The sequence below is a fragment of the Sceloporus occidentalis genome, unplaced genomic scaffold (assembly GCF_023333645.1).
Source record: "Sceloporus occidentalis isolate IW3139 unplaced genomic scaffold, rSceOcc1.0.p SCAF_14, whole genome shotgun sequence".
Classification (NCBI taxonomy): domain Eukaryota; kingdom Metazoa; phylum Chordata; class Lepidosauria; order Squamata; family Phrynosomatidae; genus Sceloporus; species Sceloporus occidentalis.
The window spans coordinates 19,594,675-19,617,062 of NW_028316994.1; the positions used below are offsets into that span (position 1 = coordinate 19,594,675).

Sequence of the window (22,388 nt, forward strand, 5' to 3'; positions counted from 1 at the left end):
CTTCCCGGGGAATCCGGGCCCGGGACCTCTCCAGCCCCCTCCCCCCCAGAGAAGAGGGGGGAAGACCCCTCCGAGGAGGCGAAGGCGAAGGCGAAGGCAAGCCGAGGAGTGGAAGGTGCGGGCGGAGGCCCAGGGCTTCGGGCCAAAGGGGGCTTCTCTTCGGGGGGAGGGTCTCTTTTAGCCCCGGGCCCCGAAAGAGGAGCAGATTTGGGGCGCAGGGTCTCAGGGAGGGGGCCTGCCTGCCTGCCCTTTCTCGGGCCGCTGGGCTGACTGCCTGGAGCGGCCTCTCTCTCCCCAGAGGGAGCCCGGCCGGGATCTCCCCTTTGGGGCCTTGGGAGGCCTCTCCGCTGGCCCCCTCGGCCGGGGCTTCCTTCCTTCCTTCAGACTGGGCCTTCCCTACAGCCGCCCTCTGCCCTGAGGCTGAGAGAGTGTGCCTTATCGCCAAGGGCGGCTCCCAAAGCGGGGACTCGAACCCTGGTCCCAGGAGCCATTTCTGGGGCCTCCTCAGCGCCCCCAAGGCCTGAGAAGGAAGGGGCTTCAGGCCGGGGGTCTCTTCTTTCCGTCTTCTGGCAGCCTTGGCGTTTCCTCTTCTGAGAGCCTTTAGGGCTAAAGGCCAGAGACACAGAAAGAAAGAAAGAAAGAAAGAAAGAAAGAAAGAAAGAGAGGGGCTTTGCCTTGAGCTCATCTGAGGCTGAGAGAGTGTGGCGGCCTTAGAGAAGCGGGGCTTTGGAGTGGCTTGAGGTGTTGCTGCAGGGCCCAGGTCAGAGGCTGAGGAGGCCTGCGCTTCTGGGTCAGTCAAAAGAGCCAGAGCTTATTTTTAGGCCCGTGAGCTGTCCCTTGCGCATGTGGCGCATGATGAAGACCCTGAAGCATCTGCCTCCTGCTTGCAGTGGACTCTGGGAGGAGGACGACATGTCCTGTCCCCTTCCCAGCCCCACGGCATGGGACACCGCAAGGGGTCACTCCCTCCGGACGGACGGTCGGAGGCCACTGCGGACAGCCCTGGCCCAGGCTTCCCCTCCTGCTCTTCCTCCAACAGGTAACATGGCAGGGCGCCTTCCTTGTCCTTCTGGCTTTTAACTGGCCTTCTTTGTTGTCCCCCACCTCAATCCATAAAAGGGGAGGGATGAATGTTGTTGTTGTTAGGAGTGCCTGGTTTGTGGAGGTTTTCCAATGCATTCATCATTTGTTTCCAGAGTTGGGGAGGTTTTGTTCCCCAAAGTGAGCCAAAGGAGACCCATCTGGCCTTCAGTCTGCATCTACGGATTCAAGACCCTTGGCTGGAAAGCACTGAGCGTATATATTCTGAAAGGCATCTCTTGATGTTGCCGTAAGGGAGGTACTTTTCATCTGCCATTCACTTTCATGGGACTGGAGCATCCATGGGTTTTGGTATCCATAGGGGAAGGGTCCTGGAAGCAGACCCCAGCAGATACCCAGAGCCCCACTGGACTGGGATCTTACTTGAGAGCAGTTTGGCATTTTATACGCTTGTGTCTCATATTACAGTGGGCCCTTGGGATCTGCTGGGGTTTGCTTCCAGGATCCCCCATGGAGAACGAAATCGGTGGATGCCCAAGTCCCACTAAATGCAATCAAAAATCCACCAGTGATACCTTCATTGGCCAACCGAAATGCACAATACGCTTGTTGCAAGCTTTTGAAGCTCCATGGGCTTCTTCATCAGGACAGTTAGTGAAATGGTGCCCCTTGTCCAAAATGGCAAAATCAAGGTTTGATGTTGGGAATGTATATTTTGGGATATCTTCAAGTGGAGGATTGCATTGTGAATGAAAAGCCCGTGGATAAGGAGGGCTGGCTGTTTGTATGTTTGATGTTGCGCTCGTTGGCAGAAAGGGCATTATTCAATATATGATGGTGGTGGTGGTGGTGGTTGGGATTTTGAGTGACAGTCAGGCCCAGCCTTTGTCGGTGGGGACTGCTTGCTTGGAAGGCAGCTGATAAGACTCCTCAAAAGCCACTTCAAGGAAATGGCAGGCAAGGCTAGGCATTCCCAGAGCGGATCCTTGTCCCTACAATGGAAGCTTCATCCATTCAGGTGAGAGCCTGGCAGGTGCAATTCTGTGTCTGTAGCCTTTGGGAGAAAGGTGAGAGGACAGGTTTGTGGGGGGGGGGGTTGGTGGAGGGGCTTCACAGATCCCCCCCCCCTTTTAAGGAACTGACCTCTTTCTACCTCCCTCTCTCTTACATTTCTTGGAAAAACTGTGTGGAGGCTTTTAGTCATTTTAATATTTTAGCATAGTTTTATTGTCCGCCTCTGATTATATATGTTTGATGTTTTGGGGGAAAGGGTGTTAATCATCCTCATCCTCATCCTCATCATGATGGGCTTTCGGGTGACTGTGAGGCCTGGCCTTTGTCCGTGGGGACGGCTTGCTTGATAGCTGGCTGATAAGACTCCTATTGTCTGGAAAAAACGGGGTTTTTTGAGTTTGCCTCACGTTATCACAACAGAAATCGATCAATGTATGATCGGAACCGGTTTCAAACCGACCAGCAATTCACTTTAAATCATATTGGGAACCAGCCCCTATAATGTCATTTCAAGGAAATGGTAGACAAGGCAAGGCATTCCTTTCCCCTAAACTCAGAGCCTCATTTGTTCAGGTGAGAGTCTGGCTGGGTGCTATTCCTTGTCTACTGCCTTTGGGGAGAAAGGTGAGAGGACACACTTGTGTTTGTTGGTGGGCTTCACAGATGGTTGTGGACTTTCCCCTGCTAGGAAATGGACCCCATCCTACCTGCCTGTCTTTATGTTTCTTGGGACACTTTGAGTTTTGGGAAGTATCTTTTGGGAACTCCACTCCAACACCTTACTTAGTAGCTCTGGACTGAAAGAGATTCTCATTGTAGAAGCATGGAGCAAGAGCATTGGAAGGTACCCTGGAAGTCCTCTAGTCCACTCCATAAGCTGTTCTCCATGTTGATCCTCTCCCCACTTGTCTTCCTTGGGGCACCAGGAATCGCAGGCGTACAGTCATAGAGTTGGAAAGGACTCCAAGGGCCAGCTAGTCCAACCTCCTGGCAGGTAGGAGCCTCCTGAGAGATGTTTGAGGGGGCATCTTCCTCACCCCACTTTCTTGTTGTCATCTTTTCCCATGTTCTCTCTGTAGTGCACTGTTGTCTGGATTGCTTGGACCGACTGGCTGCAGCAGAGTGTGGCCACCCCTACCTGGACTGAAGTGACCCCTGGCTTTGAAACCCTTTACCTTCTCTCAAAGAGGTGTGGGAAGTGGGCAGCACCTGCGACCCTTTGACCGTTCCTTACATTTGGGAAGAAAAATCCTTGCAATTCAGCCTCTGGCTGGTTGGAGCTTTTAGATAGCGGCTGTTTTGTGGCGGGTGAGTGGTGCCTCTTGCCTGCCCTCCTCCCAGTTTGTGGCCCCTCTTTGTTTCTTGGTGAGCCTTTCGCTGTGCCTTGGCTTGTTTAAGAGCAAACCCTCCTGATCCGTCTGGCATGACTCCTGTTTGAGGTCCAACAGCTGATCAAATGTCACAGGCACTTAGCCAGAAAGGCTCTAGTGCTGGCTAGGGGATTCTGGGAGTTGCAGTCTGACCCCTCCGGAGGGCCCAGGGTTTGGAGGAGCCTGCTCTAGGCAAGCCAAATGGTTCACACCCCGTCTTAAAAAAGATTTTGCTCACGCAGCTGAACATAGAAACCTCTTTTGTTCTTGGGAATGCAAGAACAAGTTCATCCATCTTCTCTCCCTCCGATCTTGCAATCTTTGTCTCTCCCTCTCTAGCCGGTTCTCCCAGCCCAGGATCTGGTTCATTAAGAGCAATTAGGTCAGGATTGCCCCATGGCAGCCACCTTCTCTTTTGGAGCTTGCTAATAGATGAGACTTGCAGTGGGGAGTGGGGAAGGCTTCCAACAGAGAGACCTCTGGGTTTTGCAGTTGGGACCAAGGTGGGGATAATGGTGGTGGTGGTGGTGGTGTTGGCTCTACTAAAGGTTAGCAGTACAATATAAAGTATCAATAGCGATAACAGACATAACTTGATTAGCATTAACAATACCTATCAATAGGAACAGTATTCAAAGGCATGGTTTTGTTAAGCTGTTTCAGCATAAAAGGATATAAAGGAATCTTGTAGCACTTTGGAGACTCATCAAGACCCATCTTTTCTTGGGCTCCAGTTTACTTCCTCAGATGCAAATAGACTAAGGTTCAGGAAAGCTTCTGCTAGTATGGTTGGCAAATGGAGAATCCCACTCTTGCAACTCAAGCATTATTGCATTATTTACAGCAAATGAACTACTACTGAAATCTAGCACTGGAGGGCTGTGTTTCTCCAGTCCTTTCTCATCCTCCCAATGCAGATCATGCTTAAAAAGTCCCAACTACAAAGTAGAAAAGGGTTAAAAAAGAGCTTCCTTGTCAGAAGCTTTGTTAACTGAGGGATGCCGGTTATTTCATTTAGTATTTATTAATGTATTTGCTTCATTTCTGCATTGCCACTTCAGACTTACATACAGAAGGGCCCCTGATTTCCAGGCCCACAGCAGCCTTAATCTGCCCTTGCTGGATCAGACCAGAAGGTACACTGCATCCATGACTGGAGGCTCTGTTTGACCTCCTTGACCAGTAGCCCAGTAGCCATGATGGTATTGCTCCACTCCCCCCACCATATAGTTGTCTGATTCCTTCTTTTAGCACTGTCCAAGTTGCCAGCCATCCCCTTGTTCCCCAGTTCCAACTGCACTCTGTAGGAAGAGGTCCGTCATTTTAGCCTCTCATAGAATCATTGAGTTGGAAGAGACTGCAAGGGCCCTCCAGTCCAACTGATCCTTCCTCTCCTGCTGTTCTTCTCCAGTGGATGGCGAGTCCTTTGGGTTCCAGAAGTATGCGAGGCAGGGAGAGAAGAGCCTCCTTGTCACCTGCTGCCTCCTCTTCTCCTTGCATCATTTTACACACCTCTCTGGAGCTGCTCTCTAGCCAAAGAGCCAAAACCGTGCACATTTTCTTCCCAGGGGAATTGATCTGCCCCCTGACTATCTCGCTTGTCCTTCTCAGGCTTTCTTGGGCTCGGCTTTCCAGTTTGACCAAGGAAAACATAGCTTTGGACACCCTGCCCCAGAGGTTCTTGCTGGGCTTCCAAGATGCCTTTCCAGCCTGGGAGGTTTTGTCCTCCTCTCGCCATAACTGCTGGGTGTGCCCTTTTGTGTTTGCACACTGCGAACACGACGGCAGGCCAGTGTCCCAGGCGCCTTGACCCAGCTTCTCCTCCTCCTTGGCTTCCTCCTGCCATTCCTGCTCACGGGACCTTTCCTTGGTCTGTGGTCCTTCAGAGTTCATTTTTCCATCTTGGGGCTTGACACCGGAAGGGATTGTTTGGCCTTGCTCATGTCCTCACCCTTCCCCTGTTTGTTTGGGTCCCACTTTCCCCTTGGCTCCATCAAACTCAGATTTTCATTATTTTGTTTAAAAATCTGGGTCTGTGACTTTTGCTTTCTTTGCGTCGAAAATGCCGGAGTCTTTGGCTCTGCCGGCTTCTTCCGTGGCCAGCGCTGGCGGTCGCTGCAGAGGAGCTCATGGTCTTCCCTCCACAGCTCTGCGGTCGGGAAAGCATTGAATGATGGTGGCTTAATTGAGATGTGGAGGCCATAATAATAATAATAATAATAATAATAATAATAATAGAAAAATATTTCCCTCTCAGCCTTTTTTTTCTTGGAGAAATTGCGGAATATATTACAGGAAATGTTCTTTAGAAAGGCGAATGAAATATTTTAGAGAAAGTCTTCTGCGTCTTCTGTTCCTTTCTCCCAATATAGGGACTGAAGGCAGCTAAGAACAAACATAGTACACAAGTACACTTTCACAACAGTACAATTTAAAAACAATACAAAAGCGTTTAAAAATGTAACTATAAAGTTTAAAAAATAAACAATTTAATTTATCCCCCTGTTGTTTTTCTTTCTTTCTTTGGAGTTGGAGTATTTATACCCCCGCTCTTCAGCCACAAAGGCTCTCTGCACATGAGCAGGGTCTCACGGGAAGTTACTTTTCTATTGCTAATGGCCTTGAAATGTCTTTGACTGCCCTTTGTCCCTGGCCTGATGAAGAAGCCAGTGAAGCTTTGAAAACTTGCAGGATGCATTGTCTGCATTTCAGTGGCCAATAAAGACATCACTCTTTTGTGGGTTTTGGATATTGTTGTATTCCTGTGTCTGTGTGTGTTGGAAACCGCTCTTCCAGAATCTGCCAACTGAGAGTAATCTTCCCTGCATCCGATGAAGTGAACTCTTAGGTCCACAAAAGTTTCCGCTGCCATAAATCTTGTTTGCTTTCCGGGTCCCTGGCGTCTGTGATCCCTCTCAGCTTCCTGGCAGGTGGGGGCCCTGGGGCAGGGAAGGGGGTTCCAGTCCTGTTCACAAAAGCCTGGGTGACGGTTTGAGGGCCAGGTCAGATGCCTCCTAGGCAAGCCCATATTTGAAGTCCCCCTCCTCTAGTTGCTGACTCTGCCCTGAGCCGCTTTTTCTGTTATACAAACACACAGCCCCCTTACAATCACACAGTCTGTCTGAGAAATGCCAGAGCAATGGGATGCTTAACATCTATTCCACCATCCCAGCTCTCTCCCCCAGTTTTCTGTCCGCTTTTCCAAGTGTGGCCCTTTGTTACAGCAATCTTCTCCCAGGGGTTTCTTGGCCAGATTTCTTCCAAGGAGATTAGGGCTTTCCTCTCAGGATCCCAGAGAGGAGTGGCACTTGCCCATGGCTGAGTGCAGAGTCCAGCCCTGGTTGCCCAAAGCCCTAGTCCAAGACTAACTACTGCCCCATGCCTCCAGTATGCCTCCAGCTCCCCCCCCCTTTTGCCATAATGCTCTTCTTTGCCTTTGTAGGTTGCTGGTCCTTTGGCGTGGCACCATGCCGGGACTTGTCTGCCCAGGCAGTCTTCTTCTGACTTCCTCTCTGCAGACACCTGCAGCAATCCTTTGCCAAAGAGCCTAATGACAGGGGGTGCTGCCTCTCTGGGTCTGGAGGGGCCTGCTTTCTCCCAGAGGCCTATAATTGAGGAAGATCCCCAAGGAGGCCAGAGACTGAGAGACTTTCACAACATACTTGGGCTCAGGAGTCTCCACCTTTCTCTCTATCGGGTGATTCATCCCCACCTGTCGCATCTCGCACACAGGGTAGGGCAGGGCAGGTGGAAGAGAGAGGCCGGCCGGGCGTATGCTTCAGGTTGGATGCCATTTGGGGGATGTGCCAGTTTCTTACCAGCCGTAGGATTACAGTCACAGAGACTCCTGGATGGCCGGAGAAGCCTCTAATTAAAGGCTTATCGCCTGTGGGGTGCGGGTGTGAGTGGCGCGTTCACACTTTACATGGGCCACAGGAGAAGCCAAGCCAAATGCCTGTTTGGAGCAGGAGTGGCAGTGGCCCTGTGTGTGTGTGTGTGTTTAAGTTTAAGAGAGACCACGAAAATGAGAATGAAAACTTAATAAATTAGCCTAAGCCACTCAGTTTGGCTGTTTTTGGAAAATGAAATGAAGTTGGGCCACATCTTTAGAATTGGAGGATTGGAAAGCTGGAAGGGAACCCAAGGGTCATCCCTGTTGCCAGCATCAAAATCCATTGCTGCGGCTTGAGTTTGCCTGTTGGTTTTTGAAAAAGCTTTGGGGGCTTAAGGATTTTATATATCTTGATTTGGATGGATGGATGGATGGACGGACGGACGGACAGGCTCAGAGTAGGTTTTTGTGGGTTTTTCGGACTATGAGGCCATGTTCTAGAAGGGTTTATTCCTGACGCTTCCCCAGCAGCTGTGGCTGGCATCTTCGAAGAATTGTCTGAAGATGCCAGCAAGAGATGCAGCCAAAATGTCAGGAATACACTCTTCCAGAACATGGTCACACAGCCTGAAAACCCCACAAGAAACCATGGATTCCAGCCGTGAAAGCCTTCAAGGCCCTTGGAGTACTTTAACAGTTTAAAATTATTCAGCAGTTAGATAGATCGCTGGCTACCAAAGTCAGGATCATCCATATTCTAGTTTTTCCAGTTTCCGGGTATGATTGTGAAAGCTGGCCAGTGACAAAGGATGATAGGAATAGAATCAATGCATTGGAAACCCGGTGCTGGAGGGGAGCTCTGCGGATGCCCTGGGCTGCCAAAAAGGCAAATCGGTGGGTCTGAGAGCAAATCAGGTCTGAACTCCCCTAGAAGCCAAGATGGCTATCGTACTTTGGACACATCGTTGTGCAGCAAAAGTGGAAGGGAAAGGGAACAAGGAGGCGATAGTGTTAAAGGTAGATAGACTCCATCAGGGAAGCCATGGCTGCAAGACCTGAGCGGCGCTGGGAGGACTTGGTGACTTGGGGGTCTCTCACCCATAGCATAGCCCTCTGTTGAAGGCAGCTTCATTGCAACTAACAACAACTTCAAAATTATTCAAATGTTTAATACATTTTTAGAATGGTGAGGGTTTTTTTCTTTCATTAAGAAAGGAATTTCAATGCTTAAACTAATTTTAGCATAAGCTTGTGAGAGATCTTGTGATATAAATTTGTTAATGAATAAACAAGAAAGGCATGCCAAGAACTTCATGCCACTGGAGTGCAGAGCTGAGCTTTGGGTTGGAGTTCACCAGGACTTACCCTGTTAAGAGTGACGTGCCTCTGAGCATGTCCAGAGTGTGTAATTCTCTGACCACCTCCATGTCTCCAAAATAAGGAATGGTTAGGGGAGTAGAATAATAGAATATTAGAGTTGGAAGAGACCGCAAGAGCCATCCAGTCCAACCCCCTTCTTCTGCCATGCAGGAAATCTAAATCAAAGCATCCCTGACAGATGGCCATCCAGCCTGTGCTTAAAGACCTCCAAGAAAGAAACTCCACCACAATCTCCGAGGAAGGAGTGTGTTCCACTGTCGGACAGCCCTTACTCTCAGGAAGTTCCTCCTAATGTTGAGCTGGAATCTCTTTTGCTGTAGCTTGCATCCATTGCTCCATTGTCTCCTATTCTCTGGAGCAGCAGAAAACAAGCTTGCTCCCTCCTCAATATGACACCCCTTCAAGTATTTAAACAGGGCTCTCATATCACCTCTTAATCTTCTCTTCTCCAGGCTGAACATCCCCAGCTCCCTCAGTTGTTCCTCATAGGGCTTCATGGTTTCCAGACCCTTCACCATTTTAGTTGCCCTCCTTTGGACACATGGCTCCAGTTTCTCAATGTCCTTTTTGAATTGTAGGGCCCAGAACTAGACACAATATTCCAGGTGGGGCCTGACCAAAGCAGAATACAGTGGCACTATTACTTTCCTTGAACTAGACACTATACTTCTATTGACGCAGCCTAAAATTGCATTGGCCTTTTTAGCTGCTGCATCGCACTCTTGACTCATGTTCAACTTGTGGTCTACTTGGACTCCTAGATCCCTTTCACATGTAGTTTCATTCAGCCAGGTGTCCCCCATAATCCTATATCTGTGCATTTCATTTTTCCTAAGTGCAGTACCTTACATTTCTCCCTGTTGAATTTCATTCTGTTAGCTGTGGCCCAACTTTCTAGTCTATTCAGGTCATTTTGAATCTTGATCCTGTCCTCTGGAGTCTTAGCTATTCCTCCTAATTTGGTGTCATCTGTAAATTTGATAAGTCTCCCCCCAATTCTGTCCTCCAAGTCATTGATAAAGATGTTGAATGGCCCTGGGCCCAGGACAGAGCCCCACTGGACACCCCACTGGTCACTTCTTTCCAGGATGAAAAGGAGCCATTGCTGACCATCCTTTGGGTTCGGCCGGTCAACCAATTCCAAATCCACATAACAGCTGCCTTGTCTAGCCTACATTTCACTAGCTTGTTTGCAAGAATATCATGTACAACCAGCAAGTGACTCAGTGGAAGACGTCTCCTTTCTTGGGCTGCATCCACACTGGAGAAATAACCCAGTTTGGCACTGCTTTTCAACATCCTGGCACAAGGCTATAGAATTCTAGGAGTTGGAGTTTGTTGTGGGTCCAGAGCAGAGCTTAAGGAAGGAAGGCCCCACAACATATTCCAACTCCCAGAATTCTATAGCCTTGTGCCAGGATGCTGAAAAGCGGTGCCAAACCGGGTTATTTCTCCAGTGTGGAGGCAGGCTTGGTTGTGTGCAAATTGTTTTATTTTAAAAAAGCAATGCAGTGATGGTGGTGGTGGGTGTCTTTCTGTTTTATTTTAGGGCTGCCCCTGCTTGTCCTTCTTCCTTCCCTGGTGACTGGAGGAATTCTGCAGCCGAAGGGGCCTCCGGGTTGGAAGGAGAGCCGGCCATGGGGCCTCCACGGCTCAGAGGACAGAGCTGAACCAGCAAATGCTTTAAGCACACAACACACAAAGCTGCCGCCACCATCTCTGTGCCGTGAAAAGGGAGGAAAAGAAATAGATGTCTGCTCATAGAGTGGGAAGTGGGAGGAGGAGGAGGAAGAGTTTGGGAAAGCTTTTCCACATTATCCTGAGAAAGTTTCCGGCTTGAAAAGAACGCCGGGTGGGTTCTCTGTTTCCGTCCGAGGGCAAAGCATCAGGCAGGTGGGTGCAGGAGTGGAAAATAACAAGCAGGGATTTGGGATGCTGCTTGGCGGATTAGTTGGCCCCGTGGGGAGAAGAAGGGCTTGGAAGGCGGCAATGGGAAGAGGCCATTGAATCCCCGCTTGGCCATGGAGTCCTTTAAAACTGGCCACCCTCCCTTCATTGCTTTGTCTGGGATCCCTCTGTGGATGCTGAGCCAGGGGTCATGTTTCAGGGAAGCAGCCTCTGGGTCAGATTTCCAGCCCAAATCTCTGTTGTTGTTGTTGTTTTTGGGATGTGCCTTAAAATCAACTGCATGGTCCTAGGGTTATCTTGGCAGGATTTATTGTTCAGAGGAGGTTTGCTTTTGCTCTCCTCTCTTTAAAAAGTAGGGATTTCATGGCAAGATTTATTCAGAGGAGCTTTGCCATGGCCTTCCCCTGAAACTGAGAGAGTAAGATTTGTCCAAAGTCATCAGAGGGTTTCCAAGGCTGAATGGAATGGATTTGAACCCTGGTCGCCTGGACTTCTAGTCCAGCCCCCGCACCACTATGCCACCAGTTTATTACTATACTGTTCTGTGCCTACAAGTCAACTGTGACTTAAGGCAACCCTGTGCTAAGCTATTCCTGGCCAGATGTAGTCAGGGGAGGTTTGCCATTGTGTTGTTCCCTGTAGGCAGCTGAGAGAGTGTGACTTGACTAAGGTCACCCAAAGCGTTTCCTTGGCCTTCTGGAGCCCCAGTCCAACACCATGATGGTGCTTCAAAGCTTAATTTACCAAAAGATTTTGCAAAACACAAACCCCTGGTCTTTGAGCCAGAGATGAGAATCATGTGGCCCTCGGAAAGTCATTGAATTGTAACTCCCATCAGACAGCGGTGAAGCATGAGGGGAGTTACCTTTGTTAGTTAAAAAAACCATATATGCAGATCTTAAGGTGGAGTACAACAAAATCAGTTTAGACTAAAACAATACTTTTAAAAGACTAAAAGCATCAAATAATTTATTACTCAAAATGAGACAATTTGAAGCCAGTTAAAACCATTTAAAATAATGTTCCTGTCTCACAACATCTGGGGAGAATGGAACAATCTCTACCTGTGGCCTAAATGTTGGGGAATTGGTGTTCTCCCCTTCTTAAATGTCTTACTCCCTACCTTTAACTGTCTTGTTCATAGAAGAGTTTATATGTCTCGAGAATGAAGGTTTGGAGGGGTAACATTGTGCGCCGTTCTTTGAGTCTTGCAGTAGTCTACAGTAAATTCTGACGAGTTTGGGCTGGCTGCGTGTGACGGACTGGCATCTATGGAAGCTGGTCCTGGGGGTTTCTTCTTCCTAGGGAGCCTCAAAGGGGCTGCTGGTTCTTTGGCCATTGGATGCCAAAATGGACATGCATGGCTGTTTCTTCGGGTGTTTCTAACCTTTGTACCTTGCAGGGAGCTATGCTGGGGATCTGGGCCCAGGCAGAGGCATGCATACTACCCTTTTTGCACATCTCCTTAGCAGCCTGGCTGTTTAAGCAGGGACTTGGCCAACCTATATTTTCAAGATCTGTGATTTGGGAAGGACCATTTTGCCTTCCAAATCTCTTTTTGCAAGTGGTCTAGTCCAGTGGATCTCAAAGTTTGGTCCTCTTGAGGTTTGGACTTCAGGTCCCAGCACACCTGACCATTGACCAGTCTTGCTGGAGGTTCTGGGAATTGAAGTTCAAAGTACACCTGGAGGATCAGAGTTTGAGAACTGGTGATCTAGTGGGCTTCTGCGAGTTGAGAGAGGAAATGTGACATGTGAGCGACTTGTTCAGGCAGGGCTGGTTGCCACTTTGGCTTCTTGGAGGGACCCCAACCAACGAGCAGCAGGCTTACACTTAGACAAACTGAACAAAAAGGGAACAACAAGAGATATGTATAATAACTAGACTATGTCTATTCACAAGATATATATATCCAGATACATAATTGCACGACACATCAATAATAGCCAATATATATCTAAAGAGTGAAGTGGTAACAGTCCAAATACACAATGTTGCTGATTTTAGCAGTGAAGGAGGTTCTACTGCTGTAACATAATATAGAGTCCAAAATCTAAAAAGCAATGATGATGGATGATGCTTGGAACAAATCAACATGAAGTTGGAACTAATAATATTGGCTGGTAGCAGGGTCCTTATAAGTAGAATTCAGATGGGACGGCTACCTCCGGAGTCCTGTGTGGCCGTTTCGACTCACCAAGGTCTTCATCAGCATATTAATTTCATAACCGGAATAATATAGTACATTGTGTGTTCCATACTTCTAAATACACAAAGTTAACAATCAAAGATATATTAATTACTATCAGCAACATAATACAAAATATAATATAATTAACAAACAAAACTGAATCATTATGTCTTACCCACAATATTAAACAGCTTGGCTTGACTGATAAAAAAGGATGCTGGTACAAGTTCACAGGAATAGTAACTCATAATATACTTTGCCTCAGCAATAGGCTGCAGGTGATAGAGTGATGCATTGAATTCTCTTAAAGGTATATCCTCTAGAGACATACTATCCTACATGTCCCATAAAGTAAGCCTAAACCATAGCTGAATGCATAATAACACTTATAATAATTGAAAGGTACCTAACAACTCCGACTCATTCTAAATACATTATGAGCATAATATAGCTCTATGTAATCTGCCTGGCCTTCTTCCCATATCCATATCTGTCTCTGATTTGTACAATATTAACCAATGTATACAATTTCATAAAAAAGAACTTAAATCCAACCGATCATTTAAACCCTTGGGTATGTTTGATGACAACTTATGAATCCAAAATGATTCTCTTTGTAGGAGTTTAGTGTGTTTGTTGCCACTATAAAAAGTACCAAACTTGACTTGTTCAATAACAAAGAATTTTAAGGATTCTGGAGAGTGATGTAATTGTGTAATAATATTGAATTTAAGTTCTTTTTTATGAAATTGTATACATTGGTTAAGTTTTTGTTCAGTTTTTCTTGGAGGGACCTTCAAGCTGCAAAAGATACAAAGCTGGTTGGTTTCTTGGGTGGAAGGTGTAGCAGACAAATGTTGCTGGATCTGGTGAGGTATAGATGCTGTTTGCAAAAGCAGATAGAAACTTTGCAGCTCTTTTGATCCTTCAGAATACCTTGGCAATGATGTAAGCTAATAAATGCTACTTGTAGGGTTTTCTTTTTAAGGAAACAAAGCAAGATGTTGTTTGCCACATGGAGCCTTATATAATGGAGAAAATTTAGTAATTCCAGTACAGTAAAATGAAGACCTGATGCAGGGTGGTCAACTGTATGGAGGGCAGAACCCACTTTACCCTTGACTCTCCTGATGGCTGAAGCCCCTTTGGACACACAAAACCCCAATGCCTCTGCTTTTCTCTGCAGTCCCTCAAAATGGCAACAAGAAGTGCCTTCCCATCATTTCCTGATGCCATTTTGAGAAGGACTGCAGAGGTATTTGGGGAAAGTATAGTGTTCTGGTGCAACTGTGAGAATGATGGGGTATCTGTGTGTTTTCATGTATTTGAGGGGTTTTCTGCTTGGCTATGGGGCAGAAATTGCCTGGAGGACATACCAAAAAATGTGTGTTAAAAATTTAGGGTGTGTGTGTGTGTGGGGGGTCTTTGGACAACTGATGGGAGACTTCTGGGCCACAAAAGTGGCGTCGACAGGTCTCCCACCTCTAATCTAAGAGGCGGCATCCAAAATACATAGGTGCAGAGTATATAACACAAGCCTTTGAAGACCACTGGCTCCTTCATCTAAAGGGCAAGAAAGCCATGTTGAGGAAAAACAGCAGCACCTCCCTAGAAAGTTTGTGTACAACAAGCCTTGTTTCTGGATTCTTAAAAATGAGATGTAATAAATATTGCAGAGAGAGAGAGAGAGTAAGGAAAAGCCCAGCGCATGATGGAGTGGCCCCAGACCTCCATCTTGATGCCCCATGCCACCTTTTCCTCCTCCTAACCAAAGCATGCACCGGAGTGGTCTTGGGGGGGTGGACGAAATCAGGAAAGACACACACATAGAAATGCATTGGGAGGGCCTTGTGAGGTTCTGGGGGACAGGGATTAAAGCTTCTTGGATGAAGCAGGGAGGAAACAAGAGGCTGGAAATGCCACCTCCTTCTCCAAGACCTGTTGTCTTTTCCTTTCTCAATGGCATGGAGGGTGTGTGTGTTTAAGGGACCAGTCAGGCCCAGCCAGGGCCCCCTCCCTGGGGAAGTGGTGCATTGGGCCCATCCCTAAACTGACCGGTGGCTCTGGAGCATGAGGAAGCCCTGCCTTGCTTTTAGCCAAGGTGGCAAGTGTGCCAGGTGGCACCTGGAGCTGGGTGCTGCTTCCTTCCTGTTTTCCTCTCGCACTCGGGGCGCGTGGACCCAGATGAACCAGCTGGGTTTAGGCCGGGCTCCTCTGTGCGCTAGGCCTGGGAGGATCCCTCCAAACAGGAAAGATCTCTTTGTTGGGATTCCAGGGCACTTACTCACTGAAGGAGCTCTGGAACGCTGCTCACACACCCTTCAGGAATGCCGCCTCCACCGCTGTTTCGGTTGCAGGGAAGGCTGTCCTGTTCTTGTTGAACAAATGCAAACTGGAGGTCTGCAGGAGAGCCTGGGAACAAGCTGCTCCCATTTGTTTTTGAGACTACAGATCCCACAGTCCCCCTGCTAGCCAGTGGCCATGCTGGTTTGGGGATTCTGGGAACTATGGTTCAAAGTAGTCACATTCCACAGCTCTGGTCGAAATAGATCCTTGTTTAGAGTGTAGAGGTTAGTTTTCATCTTGGCCAAATAGAGGAATGCAAACAGCTATCTGTTTTATTTTTAAAAAGGTTTTGTTTACAGATAAGTCTCCTTTATCTGGAATTGAGAAATCTGAAATAACCCAAAAGAATCCACACTTTGTTCCTGGGTGGCTGAAATAGAGACACCTTTGTTTACAGTTTACACAAACTGTGTTTCATGCATAAAATGATTAAAAAACACTGTGTAACATTAGCTTCAGGCTATGAGTATAAGATATATGTGAAACATACATGAACTTGGTGTTTACTGGGCTTGGGTCCCATCTCCAAGATAATCTCATTCTGGGCATATCTGCAAAGACAGGGATTCCAACAGTTTTTTAAAAACCCAGAATCCCAAACCCTTCTGCTGCCCAGCATTTCAGACAAGGAGACTTCACCTGTATCTCAAAATACAACTATCCCCTTTTACTGTGTATTCAGCTTGCTTCCAAATACATTTAAATAAATAAATACACTTTATTCTTACACCCCACTTTTCTGCTGCAGCAAACAAGGCGGCTTACATGACTAGAATATATTGGAATAATACATACTCTCAATAAATAAATCGAACCTCCCCCCCCCCCCCTTTGAAACAGGATTAAATACAATACAGTTTAAAAATTCAACCTGTTAAAATGACAGTAATTTTCTAGTAGAGGCAGTGGCTACATAAAGCAGGGAGAGTACAGAAATTGCAATGTATGCAGATAAATGTTTCTTTTATTTCTGTAGAGAGGTTCTGTTTAGAATTGAGGCCTCTGATCCATATTCCTTCGGGGATTGCAGGCCCAGGAGGGCCAAGTCCGTGGGTCCGGTTTCCCATTCCTGGCGGCTGAATGACAATGTCTTCCCTTTTCTGCGGAGCTGAGGACACTTGTGCCCACCCTGGAGTTTGTCCAGCTCACTGTCGACCAACACAGTTGCTGGAGCCACCAGTTATTAAGGCATCAGCAGGGATAAATAGCCATTTCTTTGCCTGGACACTCGTGTGAGTGTGGTCAAAAGCCAAAAAACAACCCAGGAAAGCCACAGGGCGCCTTAGGCACCTAAGCACAAGATGCTGGCACATCAGAAGGTTAAATACAGACATGTGCTTAGGGTTGTTTTTCATGACTTGTCTCTGGGGATCATGTCCTCCTGTGCAAAGTGTTTTAGGGATGAAATGCAGAGAGGCTACCTGTAGATACCATTTCCAATCCGAAAAGCGACTTTCCCAATGCAGAGTGTGGAGCTCCTGCTTGTGAGCTGAGCAATTGGAAGGTGGCCCTGCGTCTCTGCATACCTCCTTTTCCCCACCAAGCTGGGAAACTATTTTCATCTATCTATCTATCTATCTATCTATCTATCTATCTATCTGTTTGTTTGTTTGTTTTTTGGATCACAACTTGTTTGGAGGCCACGCTGGCTGGCAGCATTCTGGGCCCTGTTGTTGTTGTTGTTGTTGTTGTTGTTGTTGTTGTTGTGTACCTTCAGGTCGTTCCCAATGTATGGAAGGCTTTTTATACAGTATTTTTAATATCATGGGGTTTTCTTGGCAAGGTGTGTTCAGAGGAGGTTTGCAACCATTGCCTTCCCCAGAGGCTGAGAGCATGGGACTTAGCCCAAAGTCACCCAGTGGGTTTCATGTACTCCCCCTCCCCAAAAGAAACCCCAAATATTTCCAAGCGCTGGTCTTCCCTAGCATCAGGGGTCGGGTTGTAGGTTCATTGCACAGGGCCTTCTTGGTGGTGTTTCCTAAACCCTGGAAACCCAGGAGTCTGGGGGCATTAGGAGACCCCAGGGTGGTTTTGACCGGCATCCTTCCTCCACTCTGGCCAACTAGTTAACCCCCATGGAAATCCACAGTGCCCCCCCCCCCCCCGGTATCTCTGCCTGTTGTTGTTGTTAACCACTTTATTTGTGTTTTCCCTTTTCTTCAAAACCGGGAGCTGAGTCCACTTACAAATTTAAATGCCATGTAGCTAAAACATAACAATCAATCAACATTAAAATGAAATTTAATTACAGACAGTATTTGCAAACAATTTGAAGCACGCCGTGAAAAATGATGAAAAGCATTGTTTCCTCGTTTGGGGGCGGCAGGTTGAGGGGGGATGCCAAGGCTCCCTGTTCGGTGGGAGATAGTTTTGTTGTGGATGTGGTTTTATAAAATTACTTTTTGGAATACAGTGAAAGTGATGAGGGGCCAGGTGAATCTCGAGGCGGGAGACGTTGTCCTTGTGTGCGTTGCTGTTTGTAGTTTGGGCCGGTGGGGTGACGTGTGTTTGTGGTCCCTTGCTGGAGCCTTTGTGTGAGGAGTTGCTGTGCATCTGGTGCGTTCCATCTTTGCCACTCTCTCTCCCAGTTCTTGCTCTTGGTTGCTGGGGAACGGCTCTCTTGCCTAAAAATAATCCCTTTCTAGCTGTCAACAGCCGCCATGTGAGCAAGCCCTCTGATTTCGCTATCTCTGCCATTCCTTTCGTGTCCTTGGGACCACATTGTGCCAGGAAAGGGCATGTGTGCATTGTCTTTTGAGAAAGGGCGGTACGGGACAGAGTTTGTCGTTCATAGAATCATGGAAGGTATGCCCAGAGGCCATACAGGCCAGCCCTCCTGCCATGCAGGAATACACAACTACTGCATTACTCCTGGGAGATGCCCACCCAGCTTCGGCTTAAAGGCCTCCCAAGGAGGAGGATCCACCAACTTCCAAGGGAAACTGTCCCACTGTCAAACTGTTCGTCCAGTAAAAAAAGTTCTTTCTAATGTTTGGGTGGAATCTCTTTATCTTGTAACTGGAATCTATTTGTTCTCATTCTGGTCTCTGGAGCAGCAGAAAACAAGCTTGATCCATCTTCTACATGACATACCCCATGTTGGGATCAGGAGGGAAGAACAGAGGAGTTTTGGTCTATCATTGCAGGGATCATACAATTCCTTTATATTTTTTTTTGTGCATGTTTCACTGTGTGTATATTTGCCAGTATGCTTCCATTCTGAATCCAAGGTGCTGGTGATAACATTTAAAGCCCCACATAGCCTGGGACCTTAGCACTTAGGGGGTGCCTCTCCGCATGTGTGTCTGCCTGAGGACTGGGTCTTTTGTGGGTCCCCAGTGAGGTTGTGAGAGAGGGCCAGCTCGGCCATGGTACAACTGTCGTGGAATGCCTTCCCCTGATCGTCACCAAAGCTGGCTTCATTTAGGCTCCAGGTCAAGACACGGCTGTTTGTTAAAGTCTTTGGACTTCAAAATACTTATGTACTTACTTTGAATTCCTGCTCAGACACAGAAACCCACTAGATGACCCTGGGCAAGTAAGAGAATTCTAGGGTTAGGAGAGACCCCAAGGGTCATCTAGTCCAACTCCATACCGGCCATGCAAGAATCCATAATCAAAGCATCCTTGAGACAGATGGCCATCCAGCCTCTGCTTAAAATCCTCCCGAGGAATTTGTCTTTTCTCGGCCTCAAAGGAAAGCAGCAATGGCAAACCAACTGGGGAGAAACTGTGGCAGGAAAACCCTTGGAGAGGCAGCAAGGGGTGATGGTTTGAGTGTTGGACTAGGACCCCAGGTGACCAGGGTCTCCAGTCCTCGCTGCTCAGCCGTGGAAACCCATTTGAGGACTGTGGGCAAGCAAAAGCCAACCTCTGAGGAAGACAGCAATGGCAAACCTCTCCTGAAGAAGCTTGGCCAAGAAGACTCTATGATAGGATTGCCGGTCAAACAGACTTCAGTGGCACCTGGGACGGCACCTGTCTGCCGTTGTGTCTGGACAGCGGCCTCCCTGGCGCTGGATGGAGTAGAGCGCCTGTCAAGCGTGGTGACCGAATGTTTGGAAGAAGAGGAGAGGATACAGCTGGTTTTCACAATGGAGGAAGGGCAGCGCAGTCCGGGTGTCCAACTTAGGTAACCATGCACTGGCGTGTCAGGAATAAACATGCGGATGCCAGGCTGACAGCTCACCTGGGATGGCAAAGCCCAAAATCCCACCGTAAAGCTCTGCCCGGTCTTTGTGGGAAGGAAAATAGCAAAATACACTAGAGAACAGAGGGGACGCCAGACAGAGAGACGATAGGAAGTCTGTAGTATTACAGGTAACACAATACTTCCATTAAGGATCATAGTTTAAGAATTAATTTTATTTTGGAGTATTGTAACTGGAACATTAAACCCTTGATGAAACTTTTGTGAACTCTTACATGTGTCAATGAAAATTATAATGGGGAAAAATATATACTAAAATGCAGTCATTGCCAGTAAAGGGGGAAACAATATGGTGTCAAGAAGACTCTGGTTTCATACATGCGCCCAGGGGCTCTGAACCAGAGGTGATTTAATGAAGAAAGAGGCCCCAGACAGTGAGGAATGTGTCTTCCACAGAAATAATAGGCAGCAAAGACACAAAGCAGCCATCCGCTCTAAACCGTAAGGAAGTGAATCCAAAGAGGGAAACGGTTTGGAGATTGTTGCGGGTATCTCCATGAAAACGTGACTCTGGCAATTGTGGCGGAGAGAGAAAATTCCATGTTTGGAGTTACTAGATTGAAAGTAAAACTGCTCTTCCTTTATGGTGCAGGAGGTGCCTTTGGGAATCCTGAGCGAATGCCGTCCTGGTTGTCTGGAAAGAGTGAAGTTATTGCTGTGGAACTTCAATGAATTTGGTCGGGTGGCCATTTTAGAAGCTATTATTCATGGAATTCTGTATCTGGAATAAAATTGCACATGCCTTCTAGTTGCATCCTGCTTCAGAGAGACAGAGTAAAACTTCAGGGACTTAATCACACCAGCCTGCTTTTGTGCCACAATTGCACTAGTTTAAGACTGGAGGTATACCTGTTTGGCATCCTTTCTTATCGTGTTTTTCCCTATCACAGCACTTTGGTGATCCATGGTCACACAATCTGTTTTCCCACACTGTCAAACATCACATGCGTGAATGTGCTGCTCCTCCCCTCTCTAAAAGTGTGGGGCTGCTGTGTGCACATTCACACAGCAGCCCCACACTTGGGGAGAAAGCGGGAGACATACCATCCCAGATGCCAAGTGCCTCCCCAGTGCAAATGTTCAGCCCTAAAAACAAAGGTGGATAATTGTGGAGGGTCTGGGGGGGATGCTTTTTGACCCTGGGACCCCCAGGGATCCCACAGACAGCCAAAATGAGGAAAAGGAAATGAGAAGTCCACTTTGCAAAACAGGCTGTGTCTCTTGTTCAGTGGCGCAGGGTGCGGAGCCTGCTGCCTACCTAAAAGATCAAAATGGCTGCATCTTTTGGCAGAAAATGGGGTGTGTGGAAAAGTCAGGGGCCACAAAACCAGCCCTGGGCCACTGTGCTGGAGATCCTGGGCTTGCACTGTGTCGTCTGATGTGTCCCCTGACGGTTGTTGTTGTTGTTGTTGTTGTGTGCCTTCAAATTGTTTCTAACTTATGGCGACCATAGGTGTACCTATCATGGGGATTTCTTGGCAAGTTTCTTCAGGGGTGGGTGGGTTGCCATTGAGGCTGAGAGAATGTGGCTTGTCCAAGGTCACCTGGTGGGTTTATATGACTGAGACGACATCAAACCCTGGTTTCCAGAGAACCCTGACAGGCATCTTAAAAGAGGCTGACTTCTTAGCCAATAAGCAGCAGTTCTGCGCCTTGCTCTGTCTGTGTGGCTTTCCCGCATTGGGATTAATTTCTCTCAAAGAACCTGATGTAAAGATTTTGGGGATTTTCGGAATGTGGCATGGAGAGCCCCTGCCAAGCCCCGTTCTGTTTCAGCCATGCCCCTTTGAGGACTCTTCAGTGGTGCTTGAACGAACGTCAAAGGCACACCTGTGTGGGCGCATACCTTTTGCCTGCGCCAACCTGGAATGCCATTGTGCATCTGCCTTGGTAGTCTCACAACTATTAGGCGCTGTTTGGGGTTTCAGGGCAAAACAGCTCATTAAACTTTCCCTCCGCTGCTCATTCCTGGGACCTGTTTGGTTTTTGAATGACGGCTTGGAAACTGGTAATGGGACGATGGAGCTTTTAGGGATGTCCGGAGCGATAGGCTTTCTCTGCTGAGACTCCCCAGACCTTTCTGCTTCTGTCTGGCCCAGGAAGGAGGGTATCTTGCTGGGGGGCAAAAAAGTAGGGGCAAACCTTGGGGTGACTGGGAGCCCTGTGGGGTAGGAGCTGGCATTAGTGACACAAGCATGCACAAGTTGTGCTATGCATGAAGAGCAAATTGTTCACCATTGCATGACGGATGTATTCTGCTTGCAGCTGCAGAGGTGGTGTTGCATAGACAGCAGTGCTGCGTATTCACTGCCACACTGCACAACGGCACACCATCATTGTGTAATGCAGTCTTGGTCTTCTGGATGGGGCTTGCTTGATGCTGGTGTAGTGTGTCTCTGACTGTGAATATTTACACAATGCTGGGATTGTAGCCTGTGTGTGTTGTGCGGAGGTTTTCTAGCAAGAACCCCAGAGCCCATGTGTCTGTATGGGATCCATGGACTCTGGCCCTTCTCACTCAAGGTGTGCCATCCCTCGCCATCCCTCTTCCGTGGCATGTGCGACGGAAGCTGGGTTGGGGCAAATGTTCTGCCCTTGGGACTTTCTGGGGGGGGGGGGCACATAGAGTGCTAGAAATACCCCCAAAGGGGAAGCAAAAGAAATGGAGAAGTGGCCAGAAATCCAGTTCTTGGTTTTGGGAAATATTTTCTATTTCTAAACTGTTGGGCAGCACTCTCCCCTTTAAAAGGCAAATCTCAACTCCTGGAGGGGCCCAGGATGGGTGAGTCTCCATTTTGGGGGTACTAAAAAGGCAAGTCCAGGGAGTCAGGAGTGACCAAGGGCCACAAGGACAGTGCCAGGGGCTCCATGCAGCCCCATTTTTCAGGACCCTGCCATCTGATAAGGCTTTATTGGAACTGCTGTAATAATAATAATAATAATAATAATAATTTATTTATTTATAGCCCACCCAATCACTGGGAGTCCGGGCGGGTTACAACAGTAATTAATGTTTCCACCAGATCCAACTTGATTTGGAAGTACAGTAGAGTCTCAATTAGCCAACCTTTGATTATCCAACATTCCGGATTATCC

The 22,388-nt window shown here is 47.7% G+C and overlaps 1 protein-coding gene across 6 annotated transcripts in view; it reads left to right on the forward strand.

Annotated features, from left to right (window-relative positions):
- The window catches only part of KIF1C (kinesin family member 1C), a 49,648-nt gene continuing 27,260 nt past the window's right edge, over positions 1 to 22,388 (forward strand). For 2 of the 6 annotated variants that reach the window (XM_089481031.1, XM_089481032.1), the window contains exon 1: positions 148 to 1,039. In XM_089481031.1, the coding sequence (XP_089337157.1) occupies positions 844 to 1,039 (196 nt within the window). In that variant the 5' untranslated portion in view covers positions 148 to 843. Of the gene's footprint in view, positions 116 to 147; positions 1,040 to 10,201; positions 10,490 to 22,388 lie in introns of those variants that run through there. The other 4 variants (XM_089481033.1, XM_089481036.1, XM_089481037.1 and 1 more) reach the window with 4 other exon arrangements.